Genomic DNA, 18,403 nt, shown 5'->3' with positions numbered 1-18,403 from the left:
GTTTGGTTTAATAAGTTCATCTACTCTTCACCCTGACGCCTGTTCAGTGAAGAAGCCCAGTGGTTATGGAGGTAGTTCTCTTAAAAAAAAAAAAAAAAAAAAAAAAAAAGGGAAATCCACAAAGTCACCAAAGACATGCAACACATTCATCAGGCTCAGTTCTTATGAAAAAAACATTTTAAATTCTGTCCCTGACCCCCTCTTTTTCTGTTCAAGAATAGGCAGTCGATCCATTTAGGTCCGACTTAATCACTGGTGGGACTACAACCCCTGCTAATCCTCTCATCTCTCCACCAACCGGCTGCTGCACCTCAAACACTCTGCAGAGAGGCCAGGGGGAAATGATTCACCTGAGAGGCTGCCGGTTTTCACCAGAGACACCATGATATATTAAATCGGCCATTATATCATAAATTACTTGACTTTATAAACCATCAAAACATGCAATAAGTTAAAGCTTAAATTAAACTAGCCAGTGGAACATAAAAGGTGAGACTTTTCTCTCCCGGATTGGTTTTCTCCACTTGCAATAATATTTTGGAAGTTTTTGTGGTAGAATTTCATTAATTTAGACAAATCTCAGCTTGTGTTTCAACATCGTTTCTCCTTTGTACAATTAGAGCTGCAACTAAGTTCCCCGAGTCCAATGTGACATCTTTAAATTGCTGGATTTGTTTGCCTAAGAGTCCCAAACTTAAACGATATTCAATTTACAATGGTTTAGAACAAAGACATATAGCAAATCCTCCAGAAAATGTTTGGATTCTTTGTTTGACCAAACAATTATCACAATTTTTAATCAATAATGTTTCCATCAAGGCTGAAAGTGTATCCCCAGGACCCACACATAAGCAAACATGCACAGATGTTGTTGGGACACCTTTTCGGATATACAGGGGTGTGTTTTAAAAAAAAAAAAAAAAATTATATATTTCAACTTCTGACAGAAATAGTGCGATATGCAAGGCTGCAGGACGCATTGTTGGGATTCGGGAGGTGTGCTCCTCTGCGAGTTGCTGAGGCCTACAGTTACCCATAACACAGAGGCGATGTATCTTTGCAGAACTATGATTCCAACTTAGGACGCCTGCATGAGCATGGACGCTGTGGTGCCAACGCCTGTGTCATTGGCCACTTTGGCTGCACTGTCTGACTTACATCTGGTGTAGAACGGATGGAGGTTTAGGCTTCTTCTAATACAGTAGAAATAAGAATGAATGGATTTACCGGTGATGGGCGCAGATGTCTAAAAAGTCCCCTCGTCCTTAGTAGCAGCCGCCACCCCACCCACATCACGTCATCGCCCTAATTATAGTCAGTGAATTAGATTTTTTCAGAAGGACTTTTGACTGAACCAACTGAAATGTTAACATCAGGCACCTAACATGGAGGCTATAGCTTAGGTGCCACCTCCCTGGTAGACACTCATCATAAGCCAAAAGATTAATTACAGTAATGCATCGTTCTATCTGCACACAACATTGACTCCGATTTTTATTAAGAGCCCAAAATATGACTCGCAGGCAGCTCCCTCCATATGACTTTTGTTCTGCATGTTCTGAGCCATCTTTGACAATTTAACCCAATTACTTCCCTTCACTCACCAACATCAGCATGGGGGTACAGTGACCTCCTTCCTATATGCATCTTCCCTTCATTACACAGCTGAGAGAGAGAGAGAGAAACATGGAAGGAAATAGGACCCACCGTCCCCTCCCTCCCTCCCTTCCTCCGGCTCCCCTCCCTATTCTCTACTTTCCATTGAACCACCACCATCACCAATGCAGCTCCGCTATAAATTCAGGGAAATAATCTGCCCGAGACTAACGTCACAGTGTGCCCTTAGATGGCTCCTGCAACTCTAAAAATATATATATATCATATATAATATATGAAATCAAAAAGCCAAGCTTCTCCAAAGTGAAAGGACAGCTTGAGAAAGGAAATAAACCCAGCTGGGTACTGGGTGTTAACAGCGGACGCAGGGGAGCATTTGCCCCACCAGTTGGTGTGCAGTGATACCCGGGACTCCCAGACATACCGTGTAACAAAGACCACCGGCGTGAAATCTCAACTGTCATGCATACCGTGCACAAAGAACGGCAAACCGAGTGGGAACCTGCAGCAGCCATTAATTTTCGAAAGGTTAAGCGATCGGTGGATGAGCACTTGTCGCAAAGATGCTGCAAAAAAAAAAAAATTCTAATTTTTTTCAGCCTCAGCACACACTATGGGGCGGCCACATTGATTTATTGATGATAACGAACGGTTATAGTCTCCTTAGTTAAGCAGATTTGACAATAAAACCGATATGCACGTGCGAAATATTTCAGAAGGCAGACGTGCGGTCATATCGTTCAGCGCCGAGCTCAGATTTAGCCGGAGATAGGGGAAGCGACACAGGCACCATGCCGCCCCGGTGACATCCTGCACCCGCACCCGCAGGCCCATGTACCCGCCCAGACCACCGGCGGACACCCGCCTGCTCTTCGCCTATTCTCCGCTGGCTCAACGGTAAAACAGCCCAACACTCACTGTGATGCGGGGGATGTTCTTCTTGCCCTGATAGCCAGACATCTTCACCGGTGGTTCGTCTCGCTCTGCGCCGTGGACCGCAATCAATGCGACGGGGTACTCTACACGGGATTACCGCTGCTCGCTCGCCGGAGGGCTGGAACAAGGATGCCGATGAAGGAGAAGCTCGCAGCTCGATCCTCACGAGGCCACAAATGTCAAGAATCAAAACTAGCTCTCAACTCCGGATCCAGTCCTGGCAGCCTCCAGGTCTCCGAGCCTGCATGCACCAAAGCCTTCCTTCCCAGACGGAGTCAAACAAGAAGGGGAGGGGGAGGAACCGCTCGCGAGCCTCTTCCCATAATAAAAAAAAAACCACACGGAGCATGCGCAGAGCCTCGCCCTGCTCCACTGACAGGAAAGAGTCACTAATGCCATCAATTGCTCTCCTAGGATTAGTGAGAGGCAGGGGAGTGCACCAAGTGAACAAATGAAGAAACACCGAGCAGCCATCTTAACTCTACTGCATCTGCTGGGTCTCAAAATCCGAATTGTATTAGAATAAAAGAAATCTCAGCCAGTCCACTCACCTGTTCCCAAGCTCTGATGAACTTGTTTCTGCGCTTTTCTTAAATCAGGTTTTGTTGGTGGGTTAAACCTTCCCAAGAAAGTTTCAAGGTGTGACTAGAAACAGGAAGTGACCCTTGTTGGGATCAGGCTATGCAGCACGACATGGGATTTATCTTTTCCCCTGCAGAAGCCCGTTAGAAGCATATATTTGGTCTGTGTTGAATAACACGGTGGATGCCCCGATTTATATCACGAGAGACAGAATAAAATCAGATTGACAATAGGTCAGTGTAAATGACATTCAGTATCCGAATGCTTCATGGACTCCATCTTTCCTCCAAACGTTAATTATCGACAACTTGAGAAATATACTCTTACTTCTTCTTATGCTTACGGTACACAAGTAGAGAAGAGTCATATTGCCAGGAAACGGACTCAGTAATGTCAGTTACAGAGCGACAGAAAGTTTGCTAATATTAGCTAACCATTAGACCTGGTTATTCGGTCATAGACCAACAAAAGCTGTGACTGCAAAACTTTTGAGAAAGTGCATTTTTATTTCTTATGTATTCAACTTTTCATGTATAAGAGGAAGCATGTGTTGTTCTTTAAATAACCTGACTAACCTGATGTTTGACAGGTCTGTATTAGGCAAGAGATTGTTATCCAAAGTTTAACCTGTAATTATCGCTGCATCCATGTGTAAAGATGGGGATCATTTTAATGACCTAAATGTCCCATATAGTAAAAAGTTAGATTTCCATTTTTTATAATATAGCAGGTCGAGGTGCTATATAAATACTGTGAAAGTATCAAAATGCTCAATCCACTTAGCAATGCACACAGCCCGTATTCAGAAACTGTGTCTTTAAATGAGCCGACAGGACTTCTGTACGGTCGTGATGTCACAACTATACTATATATAGGTAGAAGGTGTCATTAAAGTGCAGGTACAGTCATTCCCCGGCTGCATTGATGGTGCAGAAACTGAGTGCTTAATTGCGGAAGACCAATCAGAGCAGACTGGCGCTAAAATGGGACGTTTCAGACAGAGGGTGAATACAGGTATATTCAAACAGACTGTATATGAATAATAATGGTTTTTTTTAACATTAAAGCATGTAAACATGTTCTAGTAGAAACACAAAATACAATCATGAACCTGAAAATAAGCATGATATGTCCCCTTTAATCTACTGCTGGCCAGCTTGAGATTTTTCCCACAGAGATTAAAAAAGTCTTATTTCATTATAATGTATTTATAATGTTATTTGTTGATTATATGTTGTATTATGAATCTGAATCTGCAAAATAACTAGTAATTTATTAAATAAATGTAGTGAAGTAAAAAAGTACATTTGCTTCTGAAATGTAGCAGAGTATGAAGTAGCAGACAATGAAAATACTTAAGTAAATTACAAATTAAATTTAACTACAGTACTTTGAGTAAATGTACTCAGTTACTTTCCAACACTGCAGTCTGCTAATGTGATGACCAAGCATGATCCTAAGATGTAGGCTAGCTTTTAAACATCCCATCATTTAATTTGATCTCTCATTGTATTAATATGCAAGAACAAATCCAGTCATGTCAAATGTATATTCTTTTATCAGACGAGGTCAACTACTCTACATGTAAGACTTGAATAGATTTAAGAGAGAGATAAGAGGGAGTAGGTAAAGAACAGATTGTGTGGCTAACGCAATCAATATGTAACATGATGCCCAGCTCCCCTACACAAAGCTTTTAACAGCATCCTAAGTGCTTACATATTAAGTAAAGGAAACGTGAATACTGTTAGTGTCACCGTTTACCACCCAGCTGTGAAACCTGGATGGGGAGTTTGAAACAACAGCAGAAAAGTTGTCTGATTTTCCTGCAAGTCATGCAAGTCAGAGCTGCCATCTCTTGTCCATCAGCTCCACACCCAGAATTCTGCTGTTAGAGAACCTAAACACACGGGCACAACAATGCAGCAGCCATGCATCACATCATGTGTGTGTCCCATTTAGAACCCGGTTAACCTTATTGCTGTCCCCCCCCCCCTCCCCCCCACACACACATTCAGACCTGTTAAAACGGCAGATGTTTTGCTCAAGGACACTTCAGCGTTTCAGTTGATGAGCACACACTCTATAGTGTTTTACAGTATGTACTATCAGCTGTATTGTGCAGCAGATGGGCTAAAATGAACACTAATGTAAGCTCCAACTACACAGGAGCCACTCCCTCTGGCAGCTCTGCATGGTGGGCCCTCTCCTTCTACTCTGTTACATCACACAGCTTTCTGGGAAATGTAGTCAGGGCAAGTTGCCTGGTGTACATTGTCTGCAAGCTTAGACAAACTCAAATGAGTGGCAGAGGCTGGAATTGGAACACTTTTAGATTAAAATGGTGCATTTTTTTTTTTTTTTTTGCACAGATCTGAATGAGAGGTGGATATAAAGATGACAAAAAGATACGTGGATTGAAAAACATACACAATATACGCATGCAAAACCCAAGAAAATTACCTTTTTATCATCCAGGTTCTGCAGAGCTTCTTTCCCTGTGCTCTCCCGTATCTCCACCTTCCTCGGCTGGGAGATGTCGGTCTGCCGGTCAATGACTCGCCCGTCACTCTTGCTCCTGCACGCTGAGAGCGCATCAAAGTCCAGCGTCTTGCTGTCCGAGGAGCCTTCCACCGGGCAGAACATGCCACAGAATTTCTGCCTCGGCCTGGCGGGGCTGTCAGAGCCCATGCTCTTGAAGAAGGCTGGTACTTCCCCGGCGGTCGACATGCCTTGCATGCGGGGGGTCTGTTAGGTTTCTAGGGGAGTAGCTGCGCACAGATGCTCAGAGTCTCAGCTTCTCGTTCTTCTTTTTTTTTCAGCTCCGCACGCCTGGACAGCCACCGCCTTTGCCGGTTTTCAAGCGCAGGTGGTCGCACCGTGACAAAAGATCTGTTGGGCTAATGCTGCATGAAAACACTCCCACTGTAGAGAGAGAAATGCACCATAAAGCTGCGTAATATTATGAGATATTAGGGGAAGGATGAGAGAAGATCTTCCGCTGTTCTCCCAGTCTATAATCCCCCTTCAGATCAGCAAACAGTTTTGATATGCTTACTCATGAGTCTATGTTAGCCTCTAGCCTCCAGCCAATATCCGATTTGCGATTTCACGAGTCACAAGTCAGCATATGAGGGAGAGACCTACTGTCTAGCTATGTCAAAAATAAAGATCCAATAGGCTAAGGAGGAGGATGTTTCCTGATAAGGGATTACCTGTAGCCTCTGTGAACCCGTTCAGAGACTGGCGGTGCCAGGAGCGCATCGCATCTGACTGTCCGGAAGTGATCGCTCCTTTCTTGTCCAAAGTAAAGACTTGATCTACAAAACTCTAATCCATCAGGGGTGACATGCCTGTCAGTGAGTTTAAAAGCTGTGTAATCAAATAGGTGAAGCATGCCATGCAGTGGTGTCTGTGTGTGTGTGACTCAGAAAGAGTTTTCTGGCAGAAAGTGTGAGGTCAAGAAGCGATCAGCACCATGGAGAGTTCTCCAAAGTCACACCCAGTCCAACATTGAAGGGCGCTGTCCCTTCAGCACCACACGGCCAGATGTCTCAGCAGCCATACAGCACACATGTGCTACAGGACAGGTGTAGAAAATGTTGAATCATAAACAGATTATATCTAGTAGTAGTGACGTGTTGGTATAATGGACAGAAAACGGAGTGCAAAATAGCAAGTGGCACATTTAAAAAAAAAAGATTGAACCAAGATATTTCACAGAAACTTGTTCAGTGGTTCCCAAACGTTTTCACGTAAAGGGCCCCTAAACTGACACAAATAAGACTATGGACCACCGTTTGATTAGATTTTGTCCCAGGGTCCCCCATCAGATAGGAGTTTTGCTTTTAGATGTTTTACTACAGAAAGTGTATGAAACATAAGACCAAAATAGTCATACGTTCCGTCATTGTGTTATTTATGGATGGAATTATAGTGGAAACTTAACCCTTGTGTTTTCTTCCCGTTTGTTTTTGCCTCTTCCAACGTTTTAAATTGTTAAATTTTTCTTCTTTACATTTTCAGCGCTTATTTCTACGTCCCATATTTTCTAATACAAAACAAAAATTGAAAACGGGTCAATGTGACCCAAAGTCAACACAAGGGTTAAAACAGTTCCCTTTTTGCTGGGGGACCCTCTGCAACCCTTTCAAGGACCCCTGGGGGTTTCCGGCCACCACTTTGGGAACCACTGGTCTAGTTGAAGTTTGTCGGCCCTAATTACGTCATCAGGGGGTATCTGTGTTTCAGCTTGGAGATAATAATAAAATTATAAAAGTCTGCATTAGTAACTGGGGACATGGAGTTTGAAAGAGGAACATAGCAGTAGGGACGGTAGGGACAGTCAGATTACATGATGCCTCAGGTTGCATTATGGGCAATAGGGGAAGAAGTATTTAGATCTTTTACTTCAGTTAAAGTAGTAACAGTGTAACAATACTCTGTTTCAAGTAAAAGTCAAAATCTTGTGAAAAGTACAAAAGTATTAGTATCAAGAACAACAACAAAATCCAACAGTAATATGCAGAATGGCCCATTTCAGAATCATATGTATAATTAGATTATAATTATTGAGGCATTAATGTGTTTATAACCTTAATGTTGTAGCTGGTAAAGGTGGAGCTTATTTTAATTTGGTTACTTTATCTACTACTGGGTAGCTTGTAAATGTCACCAAGGACATACATGTATTCTTATCTTTATCTATTATATTACATCATCATTTATTAGTTGATTTATACATTTTTATTATTAATCTCAATCTGCAAAGTAACTCATGGTATTAAGTGCATTTAGTAAAGTAAAAAGTGCAATATTTACCTCTAAGATGTAGTGGAGTAGAAGTATAAAGTAGCAGAAAAGGGAAATTCTCTAGTACCTCAAAATTCTACTTAGGTACAGTACTTCAGTTTTCAAATTAGTTTATTAGAGGCGCCCGGTTAGCTCAGTTGGTAGAGCGGGTGCCCATATATAGAGGTTTACTCCTCAACGCAGCGGGTCTGGGTTCGACTCTGACCTGCAGCCCTTTACTGCATGTCATTCCCTCTTTCATCTCTTCAGCTGTCCTGTCAATAAAGGCCTAAAAATACCCATAAAATAATCTTTAAAAAAAAAATTGTTTATTAGGATATACCCCTTGAGATGGATCATCTCCTTTTGTAGGGTTCCCAACACATTTCACAATCATTACATAACAACAGAGGAATGACAGAATCAAAATTAAATAAAATAAATAAAAAATAGAAAAACAATTATCAGCAAAAAAAAAGAAAGAAAAAAGAAACCCCATACGAGTACATATATTAGTAAATGTACTTAGTTACTTCCCACCACTGATTATGGGAAATGTAGGATCCAGTTTGACTCATGCTAAGACTAAAAGACATGATATCTCAGCTATTATTTTTGACCAATCCCTTTTTTTGTCTCTTGTCAGTCTCTCAACTTTATGACTGGAATTCCCCCTGTAGAAGTCAACATACAGTACCTCCAGGTAAACCTCTGTTACAAAAGGCTTCCTTTACTGTACAGTACTATTCTATTGGCGCCATGACGGCCCATCACTTCAACATTATACACCGAGTTTAATTTCCACCCTACTTACTGAGTTTAACTGCTGAAAGCACCACCACTGAGAACGACTAGACTATCTCACTATTCTATCACTATCTAGTCAAACTGTAAACCTCACTACACCCACTTTTATCCTTATATTGATTGTTTCCCCTGCAAAGTCTTAAACTTCTGCTTAGATAAGTGTTTTCAGACTTTGCAAACATGACACTTTTTTAGCATCAGATTGTTTTTTCCCCACAAGGTTATACTTCATCTGATGCATTTTACCCTCTGCTGTCTTACAGCAGAGTAATGCATTGGAAAATATATACATATATATATATGTATACATCTGCAACCACATAGTATACCACACTGCAGTTACAGTTTACCAAATGCTGAATGTATAGTGAGTTATATATTTCCCTACCCCTGTATTTCTTTCAATTTTAACTAAAGGGCAAAGTGGGAGAAAAACACATTCAACTCACAACAAATTACGGAACATTTAATGTATTTGGTGTTAGTGAAAGTCTATTCATTTCTCAATAAGTTCCTGCTCTGCATCCAAGAAACTAAAAGACAGGATCACTGACCTACTGACACATATCACTACAGAAAATCAGTATAGTTTCAATTAGTGATACCCTATGTTACAGTGTGTGGCATGTGTCCTGTATTAGTCCAAATTCTCAAACCAATGTATTAAAAGTATGCCAGAGGCTCCTCATTTCTGCACACAACTCTGTATTTTCAACCATAAATCAATCCTAACAGAAATCTCAAGGCTTGTCATTCTTGCTGCGACTGTAACAGTTTTTTAATCATTGTTTTTTATGCCCTTCAAGTCATCAAGCACCCATTGTGAGCACATTATGAATGATAGCTGGATCAGAGAATATTATAATGTACTGTATAAACATGCATCATAAATCTGATGTGGAAATGTTATGTGACTGTAACTGGAGTCTTCTTATTGTATTTATTTGCATCAACACATTATAACGCTTTTCTAGTTTTAACAACTACTCAAAGCGCTTTTACATAGCACAGGGACCATTCCCCATTCACACACATTCACACACATTCACACACCGATGGCGCAGCATCGTTCAGTGTCTTGCCCAAAGACACTTCGGCATGTGACTGCAGGGCCAGGGATCGAACCACCAACCTCCCAATTGGCAGGCGACCGCTCTACAACCTGAGTGTACAACCGCCCAATGAAGTTAACAGTCCACGCAATACAGTAACATAAGCGGTTTAAATAAGCTGGATACATGGTCAAATGTAATTTGCTCTTACCAATGTATCGCTGTGTGTACTTCGTCCATAACAATCACCACCAATCGGTCCCAAAACGTCCCAGTTACATAGCAAGTAGCTAAAATCATTCCCCAAAAGAACCAAGCAGGCTTGCCTTGTTGCACGATTCTATTTTTTTTTTTAAACTTGCCATTACACGTAGCTTGCTAGCTCGAAGTTTGTTGTTGTTTCCCAAAGCGAACGGAGTTTATGAACGGCAACACACAGAGAGCAGAAGGTTAGATACATCCGGTGGCACCGTTTTACAATGTTAAAGGTCCCATGGCATGAAAATGTCACTTTGAGGTTTTTTAACATTAATATTCGTTCCCCCAGCCTGTCTATAATACCCCAATGGCTAGAAATGGTGGTAGCTGTAAACCGAGCCCTGGGTATCCTGCTCTGCCTTTGAGAAAAGGAAAGCTCAGATGGGCCAATCTGGAATCTTCTCCTTATGACGTCATAAGGAGCAAGGTTACCTCCCCTTTCTCTGTTTTGCCCGCCCATGAGAGAGAGAGAGACATCATGGCTTTCAAACCAAAGTGGCAGTTGGTCAAGGCCACACCCCCCACCTTGCCCCCCCCTCTCCTTCTCAATAGCTACAGACACAGAAATGGCACATCCTAAGGAAAGCTCATTGTGGGACTCTAGTGGCTGTAATTCTGCACCAAGGCTGAATTTCGGGAAAGAGACTTCAGATACAGTATTAGGGGACCACTAAGGTCTATATAAAAGAGACTTCAGATACAGTATTAGGGGACCACTAAGGTCTATATAAAAGAGACTTCAGATACAGTATTAGGGGACCACTAAGGTCTATATAAAAGAGACTTCAGATACAGTATTAGGGGACCACTAAGGTCTATATAAAAGAGACTTCAGATACAGTATTAGGGGACCACTAAGGCCTATATAAAAGATACTTCAGATTATGAGTATTAGGGGACCACAGACTAAGGTCTATATAAAAGCATCCAAAGAGTACCATGTCATGGGATCTTTAAGACCTGTCTAAAACCATGACCGTTGCCGTCTCTAGTATAGATATGAAAATGGAAAACGCTCCCGTGGGTTGTATTTCCTGCCACCGCTAGGGGCGCTAGTTTATGAAACGGTCCTGGGTCATATTAGAGGGAGAAATAAACGACCCAAATGTATTGGGTGATGAGGTTACCAAGACAAGGTGCTCCGAGGCTGTGGAACGCCCTCCATGAACACCTGAGGGCCCCACAATCTACAGATGTTTTTAAACAAAACCTCAAAACATATCTTTTCAAGAAAGCTTTTTAGTAAATGTATTTTATAGGTTTTTCTCCTATTTTATTAACCTTGATATTTATATTTTTTTAAAGTAAAATGTATTATTATTATGCTCTTTAGCACTTTGAGATTGTTGAAATGTAAAGTGCAATATAAATAAAATGTATTATTATTATTATTATTATTATTATTATTATTATTATTATTACTAAACCACTGGGACCTGTGCATTTCATTATCGTAGCAGAGATTTTATGCATATCATTAGTTGTGGAAACTCGTATTAGAGGGCCACAATTCAAGTAGGCCAATACATGAACTCACCATGTAGTCACAGGAAAAGAGCCATGGCAACTAGTATATCCTACACATGTAGATCTACGTTCATCAACTTACCATGTTGCTCACAGGAAAGTTAGATAGCCTTTTGAAGAATCATTTTCTGCATTAATTATGGATTGTAACGGACATGTCTCCATTGTTGGTTGAGCCTCGCGGAGAATAGATGGCTGTGAGGCATAAATAAATCAGTGGTGCATGGTGATCAATAAGAGGCAGCAACAGCTTACTCTAACACACACATTGTTCATTCCTGACTCGCGTTGTAACACACAAAACCTCTCCTGCACAAGTGGCCGTGGAAAAAACATTTCAGTCCATGCCGACTCAGTTTCCATAACAACGTGGTGGGCAGCAAATGGCTTTGCTGCTACTATTTCCTCTCCCAGAGGGCTGTGTGTGTGTGTGTGTGTGTGTGTGTGTGTGTGTGTGTGGTCATCTCTGCAGGAGAGGCCGATAGTCTGAATGTCAGAGGTGGATTCTGAAAAGTGAAAATGTTGAAGGTGCAGCCACACCCAACGGCTGAGACAGTGCTCTAGCTGTTGTTCCACACCAAAAAAAATGTTGCCCGCTGAGAGCAGAGACCGGAGGGGGGTGGGGGGTGTTAGATAATTAGAGGGGAAAGTTGGCAGCATGCCCGATAAACAGTTGGAAGAGGCAGAGAGAGTCTGGTCTCTCCGGCCAGGAAGGGCACGGTCCTGGCATCCAGAACAGATGTAGGACATGTAGTGAGATCAGCAGCATGAGTGGACTCTCTAATGGGCCGCTCCTCATTAAAACATGGTGGAACTGCTTATTGGATTAGATTACTGGCTCTGTTCAGTTCAGTTTACGCAGCTATCTGTATGAAGCCAGTTTAATGTTTGCTGGATTAAGCAGGAATACGGATCCAAACCTGGAAGAACTAGACATGGATCAGCATGCATCACAAAGCCGGTGCTAGTGTTCCAAAAGAAGCCGAAACCGAGAAAAGTTGCACCTTCGTTTTCCTCCCTGAACACAGCTGGATTAACACTCTCCAGGGCCCTGGGGCCAAAAATGAGCTGTGGGCCCCCAGTGACTATTGTATTGAAGTACCGCCCATACACCCGCTTGACCAATCGCAAGTCACAGCTGTCAATCGTGACTTTCCCACGGTTTTTATTGCAAAAAAATAACTAATAAAAACTAAACTTATTAGAAAAATGAACACTTAAACAAACATCAGCATGATAAGAACTACCTAAAATGACAAAAATTATTTGACCTTTGTACTTTGATTTTTTTTTTTTTTTTTTTTGAGATTTGGCCCATGTCCCATCTGCTAACATGGAGGTGGCGGGATTTATGACCTATAATGCAGCCAGACACCAGAGGGAGATCAAGATGTTTGGCTTCACTTATACAGTCTATGCATCAACCCCCTGCTTCACAAATGTTGGCACGCTAACATGCTAAACTCGCATTAGCACTAACATTACAAGCTAAACATCAGCGTGTCAGCATTGTCGCTGCAGCAGTGCACACAGTATGCTAGCGTGTTGATGTTAGCATACCTTCCAATGCTGCTAGCATGGCCGCAGACTTTCTCTTAGTTTCACGCCTGCTGTCCGTCTGTAACCCTGTCCGAACAAAAAAAACTTCTTTGCGTATAGCCAGTCAAATAATTTCATTTTGTGTGAAGGAACTAAGCGACATGGCTGCTGTGTCACCGGGCTGACTTCTTTTGGGCGGATGAAGTGATTTGAGTGGGAACGTTTGTTCCTTGTAGACAAGTGGAAGTGAGAAGAGGCAAAACAAGCCTGCCTGCCAACAGGGAACGACATTTCTGTCACACGCTTCATGCCACTGACATTGTTTCATAAATAAATATAAATGACTAGAAGTAGTTTTTCTATATTTTATGGCTCCATGTGTCTGCAATTTGTGCTGCGCCGTTTGATCAGCTGACTTTCTAAATAAAGCATGAACACAGCTGATGTTTCACATTTACGACAGCTGTTTCGATTTGCAAACACAGCACCCAAAGAAGCTAATCTGGCCCACGAGCACTCTGGATTATTACTAATTATTGATGGAGTGTCAAGATTGTGATTTCTTCGTCTCACTTGATCACACAGTGTGCCTTTATCCGGCAGTGAAAGCTGCTGCATTGGAGTGGAGACGGGGAGGAAAGTCTCCTCACCAGAGGGATGGGGATGGAGCTGGCCACCACCCTGTAACCCATGGTAACGCCATCAGCTGCAGTGGGAGGAGCTACGTGTCTCACTGTGTCTGGATTGGCTGGGAACAGGTGTCCTGAGGTTCCATATAGGGAAGATGGAGGAGGAGCGGAGGAGGCATTGTTGAGGAGGAAGCAGGACTCAGGAGTGTGAGTGTGTGCTTGTGTGTGTGTGTGTGTGTGTGTGTGTGTGTGTGTGTCACACACCAGTGACATAACAGTTTTATCCGTTTGTTTGTTTTTAAACTTGGATTTATGTGAACTTTTGACATTTAAATCTATTGTATTAATCAGGTTAACTGAAATGGCCATTTGGATTATGCATATATCGTCACATTAACCTGAATCAATTTAACATAAAGTTTGAGATTTTCTAGATGATTTCTTCCATTCAGTCTGACTGTATATTTGACTCAATGCTCTGCCATCAATTAATGTCTCAATATCGTTGTTTTACCATTTTATCTGCATGTGTGTTCGAATGAGAATACCAAGGAGCTTCACCTGCCTCTGGATCTGTTTAATAAAGAACACTGATCAGTTTAATGGAACCTCTTTGCACAACTAAAAAGTATAATTCAAACTCTTAAAAGGAAAAGTTCAACATTTAAGGAAATATTTCGGTTTCTTGTTGAGAGTTAGATGAGAGGACAAATACCACTCTCATGTCTGTATGGTTAATATGTAGCTGGAACCAGCAGCCAGTTAAGTTAGCTTAGCATAAAGACTGGAAGCAGGAGGAAACCTAGCCTGGCTCTGTCAGGAGGTAAATCTCTCAGAACCTCTAAAGCGGCATGCTTGCCGTCTCGGTTCACTGTTCACTGTTTGTCAGATTGCTTCCTTTCTGTTTTTTTCTTCTAGAAAATTGAATGTGGTTTTAGGTTGTCATCCTTTAACTCACATGTGTCGACATGTGAGTTAAAGCTAAAAACTCAAGGCCCGCGGGCCAAATCCGGCCCGCTGCAGATTTAGATCCGGCCCATATATCAATTTGGGTTCACAATAAATTTGGGTCCGCCTAGTTGTGCGCCACACCAAAAACACAGGAAAGTGATTTTTAAACTGCAATTACCTGACATTCAAAGCAGAATTTGGGCAGATTTGCCGACTCTGAGACTCAGAACTTTCCCCAGAAGCAGAGAGAGAGTTTTCATATTCAGGCTATTCAAGGAATTCTTTTGATGGATTTTGTAGGGCTTCATGTCAACAAAAATGCAACAAAAAGCGTACAAAAATGTTGAAAAAAGGTAAAAAAAATTATAAAAAAGTGACAAATGTCTGAGAAAGCCACAAAAATGTCGCAACAAAAATGAGGAAAAAAGTGAAAAAAAAGTAAAAATAAAAAAAAAGTGACATGCAATAACAACATTTTTCCAGTGTGGCCTTCTGGGAAAATGAGTTTGACACCCCTGCTTTAACTGCTTGTCCTGATTGTCTGCTTAACATTGCTGTGTATTAATTGCCTCTGTTTTGCATGTCCTACTTTGCATGATGCTCGCCTTTCTCCCCTTACAAATCTCTCATTTGACTCTCGGCAAGAAAGCTAGTAAGCATACCTGCCTGATGCTTTGTCTAATTTTATTCTCTCGTCCTATGTATGTTTTTACAGCACCGGCAAGCACAAAAACAACAGTCTGGAATATACAGTATATACTATTTATATATTATTTTTACTGTATAAGAAATTCATAAGCTCAGGATATGTTTTGTATGCTATCTGTGAAATAAATAGTCATCAAAGAAATGTTGTGGGATATAAAGTACACCCTTTCTCTCTCAATGTGGAGGACCAGAAGTATATTTCAATCAGAAATGACAGCACAAGTGAACAATGTGCAGATGCTTGATTTGAATAAATCTACTTTGGCGAGTAAAATCTAATGGCTACTATTTATTCAGAGAGGGAGAATTATAGATGGGGGTCTTAACCCTTAGCTGGGAGGATCAGCCGAGGTAGGAAAACTTGCAAACAACTCTAAGTGTAACCACTAAGACATTGTGGTGATGAAAGAAGAATTATACTTAAAGCTTCATAAAGCAGCAGAAAAGGGAAAAAAGCACATCAACTAAGTAGATGTTCTTCATATGGGATGGAGTTCTATCATCCTTAATATAAGGCCCCAATCCAAATGTTTACCACCCGTATTCTTCACACTTATACTATTTAAATAAGGATGTGGAGGAAGATGGCTTCCCACATGACTTAGTGTTTTAATGCTGATGTATGGCACTGACATTTTTGCAACATCAATACATGCAAGAACATATGGGAGAAAAACGAAGTTCATGTTAATTGTGGGAAAACATTTTTAAGGAAATAAGAGAAGGCGCCAGTGACAGTCAGCACTGCAGAGTGTCTGCCACTGGAGTGCAGTGCTTCCCCCCCGGCAGCTCTGTACAGCACACGCACTGTTGGGAGAAACAGAAGCACTGTGTGTGGCCTTATTGAGCAGCTTCAAATAGTGTAGTCAGCGCGGACGTGGTGTCTCCCTGCTCTGGTTTCAAGCAGCTAAAACATCCAGGTCTAGGTCAAAGGGTTAATGGGGGCAGGTTCTGCGAAGATAAACTTGACACTTCTAGAAGTTCTGTATTTGACAGGAGAAGCGTTGAACAAACAAGAGAAGACAGTCTCACACCCAACAAATACGTTTTTGATGCCTATTTTGTTTTTGCTTTCTTTCTTCCTTTTTCCAACGTTTTAAATTGTAAAATTGTTATTCTTTACATTTTCAGCGCTTATTTCTACGTCCCATATCTTCGGATATAAAACATAAATTGAAAACGGATCAATTTGACCCTAAGTCAACACAAGGGTTAAGAGCCATTACAATGCATCATTTGCAAAGATTGCAACCTAAATGTAATTGATTTTAGCAATCCATTGCCTAATAAATACTTTTAATATTAAAAGGCAAGCTCTGCGTCTCTTCACCCCAGCTGCAAAATGTCCTGAGTGTCTTCATACTGCAAGTGTCAAGCAGAGCTCGTAGGAGTTTCCAGCCAGTTCAGAAAGGTCTTGAGATCACCTGAGAGGCCCGATGATGAGTCAGGTCTCAGCTAGGTGTTTCTGCTGCTGTGGCCTTGAATCCCGGCCGGAACATCGGTTGGGACGTGTGGCAGCTGCTGAGGGCGACAGGGTGTGGAACCAAGGAGACGGAAAAACACTTCATTCAAGACACGGTTTTTACAATCAACACAAGGCACTTGCAAATGATGATGGTTATGCAAAATGTAAACCATATTTTGGGCATTACATTTGTACCCGCTTACTTAAACTCTTCCTCAGCAGATGGACTTTGCCAGTTGTAAATTATAAAATGTTAATATTTCTATTTTTCTGCCCACTTTAAAGGTCTTCTGTGGCAACGCTGATTCGATAAGTTTGAGATTTGGTTGCTTCTAACAGTTTCATATCATAGCAAATTGAATACTGGATATATTTCTTGGCCTGCTGGTCAAATGACACAAACATTTATAATTTATTTTATAGATTAATCAGAATAAATCAGTTTAAGGCCTTAGATTACACATTTTGTCATGTTTTGTCCCTGTGTCAAGTGTCGGTTTTTAATTTAGTTCATATTTTGTTTTATTTTGTAGGTTCTCCGTTCTCCCTTGTGTTCTTGTTTGACTTCCTGTTGTGCATTTTCCCACCTGTGCGATTACCTGTCCCTGCCCTAATGTGTTAAACCCGTGTCTCATTGTCTCCCGTCTTGTGTATTTAAGTTCTGTCTTCCCCTTACCCCAGTGCGAGATTGTCTGCTTCCCTGTGTTCAGCCTTCAAGCCATTTTCCCTGTGTCCTGTTATCCTGAGTTCCTGTATTCCCTTGGATTTTGACCATTTCCTGTTTTCCCGGATTTCCCTTTTGCCTGCCGTTTACTGGACAGTTGCCTTGCTTTATTAACTTGCTAATATAACATTGTATTTTACGTACCTGAGTTGTGCATTTGTGGGTCCATTCTCTGTGTGCGTGATACATTTATGCATCAAAAAAAAAAAAAAAAAAAAAGTAAAGTTGATTTCAAGGTAATTCAATTTCAAAAATTAAAAGCAGCATTTAGCGAAACATTTTTCTTTTTAGTTTTTACATACCCAATGATTTACTAGAGTGGTTACATTCCCCGTTGTGATACTAATCATATTAAGCTATTCAGTAATAATAATGCCTCTTTAAATGACTGAAGTATTAAACACACTCAGTGAAAAGCTTCATTCAGGTCATTTTTAATGACAAAATGTTTTATCAATTCTTCCAATGTAATGGGGAAAAAGAAAATCAAAGCAAATTATTACAATAACTACTGTTAGACCATCACAGCCTGAGGGAAGTCTCTTTCCACACTTCACGCTCCTATATTCACATCAGGTCCTGCCATCAACAATAGAGGTTCTATTTTCACACTTTAAAACTTGACTTCCGCTCTGTGCGTTCACAATCTTTTTGCAACATCACGGGGAAAAAACAAACAAACTTAAAAACAGACTACTTGAAACAAACCAAACAGGAAAGAACAATCCGTGGCTGAAACAGAGACAAAACCCCAGTCATTGTTGGTAGTTAATGAGTCTTACGAGGGAAAACTAAAAGGTAACGCGTCCTGAGTCGA

General features: G+C 41.2%; 1 protein-coding gene across 3 annotated transcripts in view; it reads right to left on the bottom strand.

Moving 5' to 3' along the window:
* The window catches only part of dpysl2b (dihydropyrimidinase like 2b), a 36,636-nt gene extending 30,940 nt beyond the window's left edge, over positions 1–5,696 (bottom strand). Inside the window, exon 1 of one of the 3 annotated variants that reach the window (XM_028601441.1) lies at positions 5,599–5,696. Coding sequence is in view for 1 of the 3 variants with exons in the window: in XM_028601439.1 (XP_028457240.1) it covers positions 2,536–2,577 (42 nt within the window). In the remaining 2 variants the exon portion in view is untranslated. Of the gene's footprint in view, positions 1–2,535; positions 2,858–3,104; positions 3,124–5,598 lie in introns of those variants that run through there. The other 2 variants (XM_028601440.1, XM_028601439.1) reach the window with 2 other exon arrangements.
* Between the last annotated feature and the right edge of the window lie 12,707 nt (positions 5,697–18,403).

The sequence above is a fragment of the Perca flavescens genome, chromosome 16 (assembly GCF_004354835.1).
Source record: "Perca flavescens isolate YP-PL-M2 chromosome 16, PFLA_1.0, whole genome shotgun sequence".
Taxonomy (NCBI): Eukaryota; Metazoa; Chordata; class Actinopteri; order Perciformes; family Percidae; genus Perca; species Perca flavescens.
The sequence above is the reverse complement of the archived record's forward strand: the minus strand, read 5'-3'. Positions and strand labels throughout refer to the sequence as shown.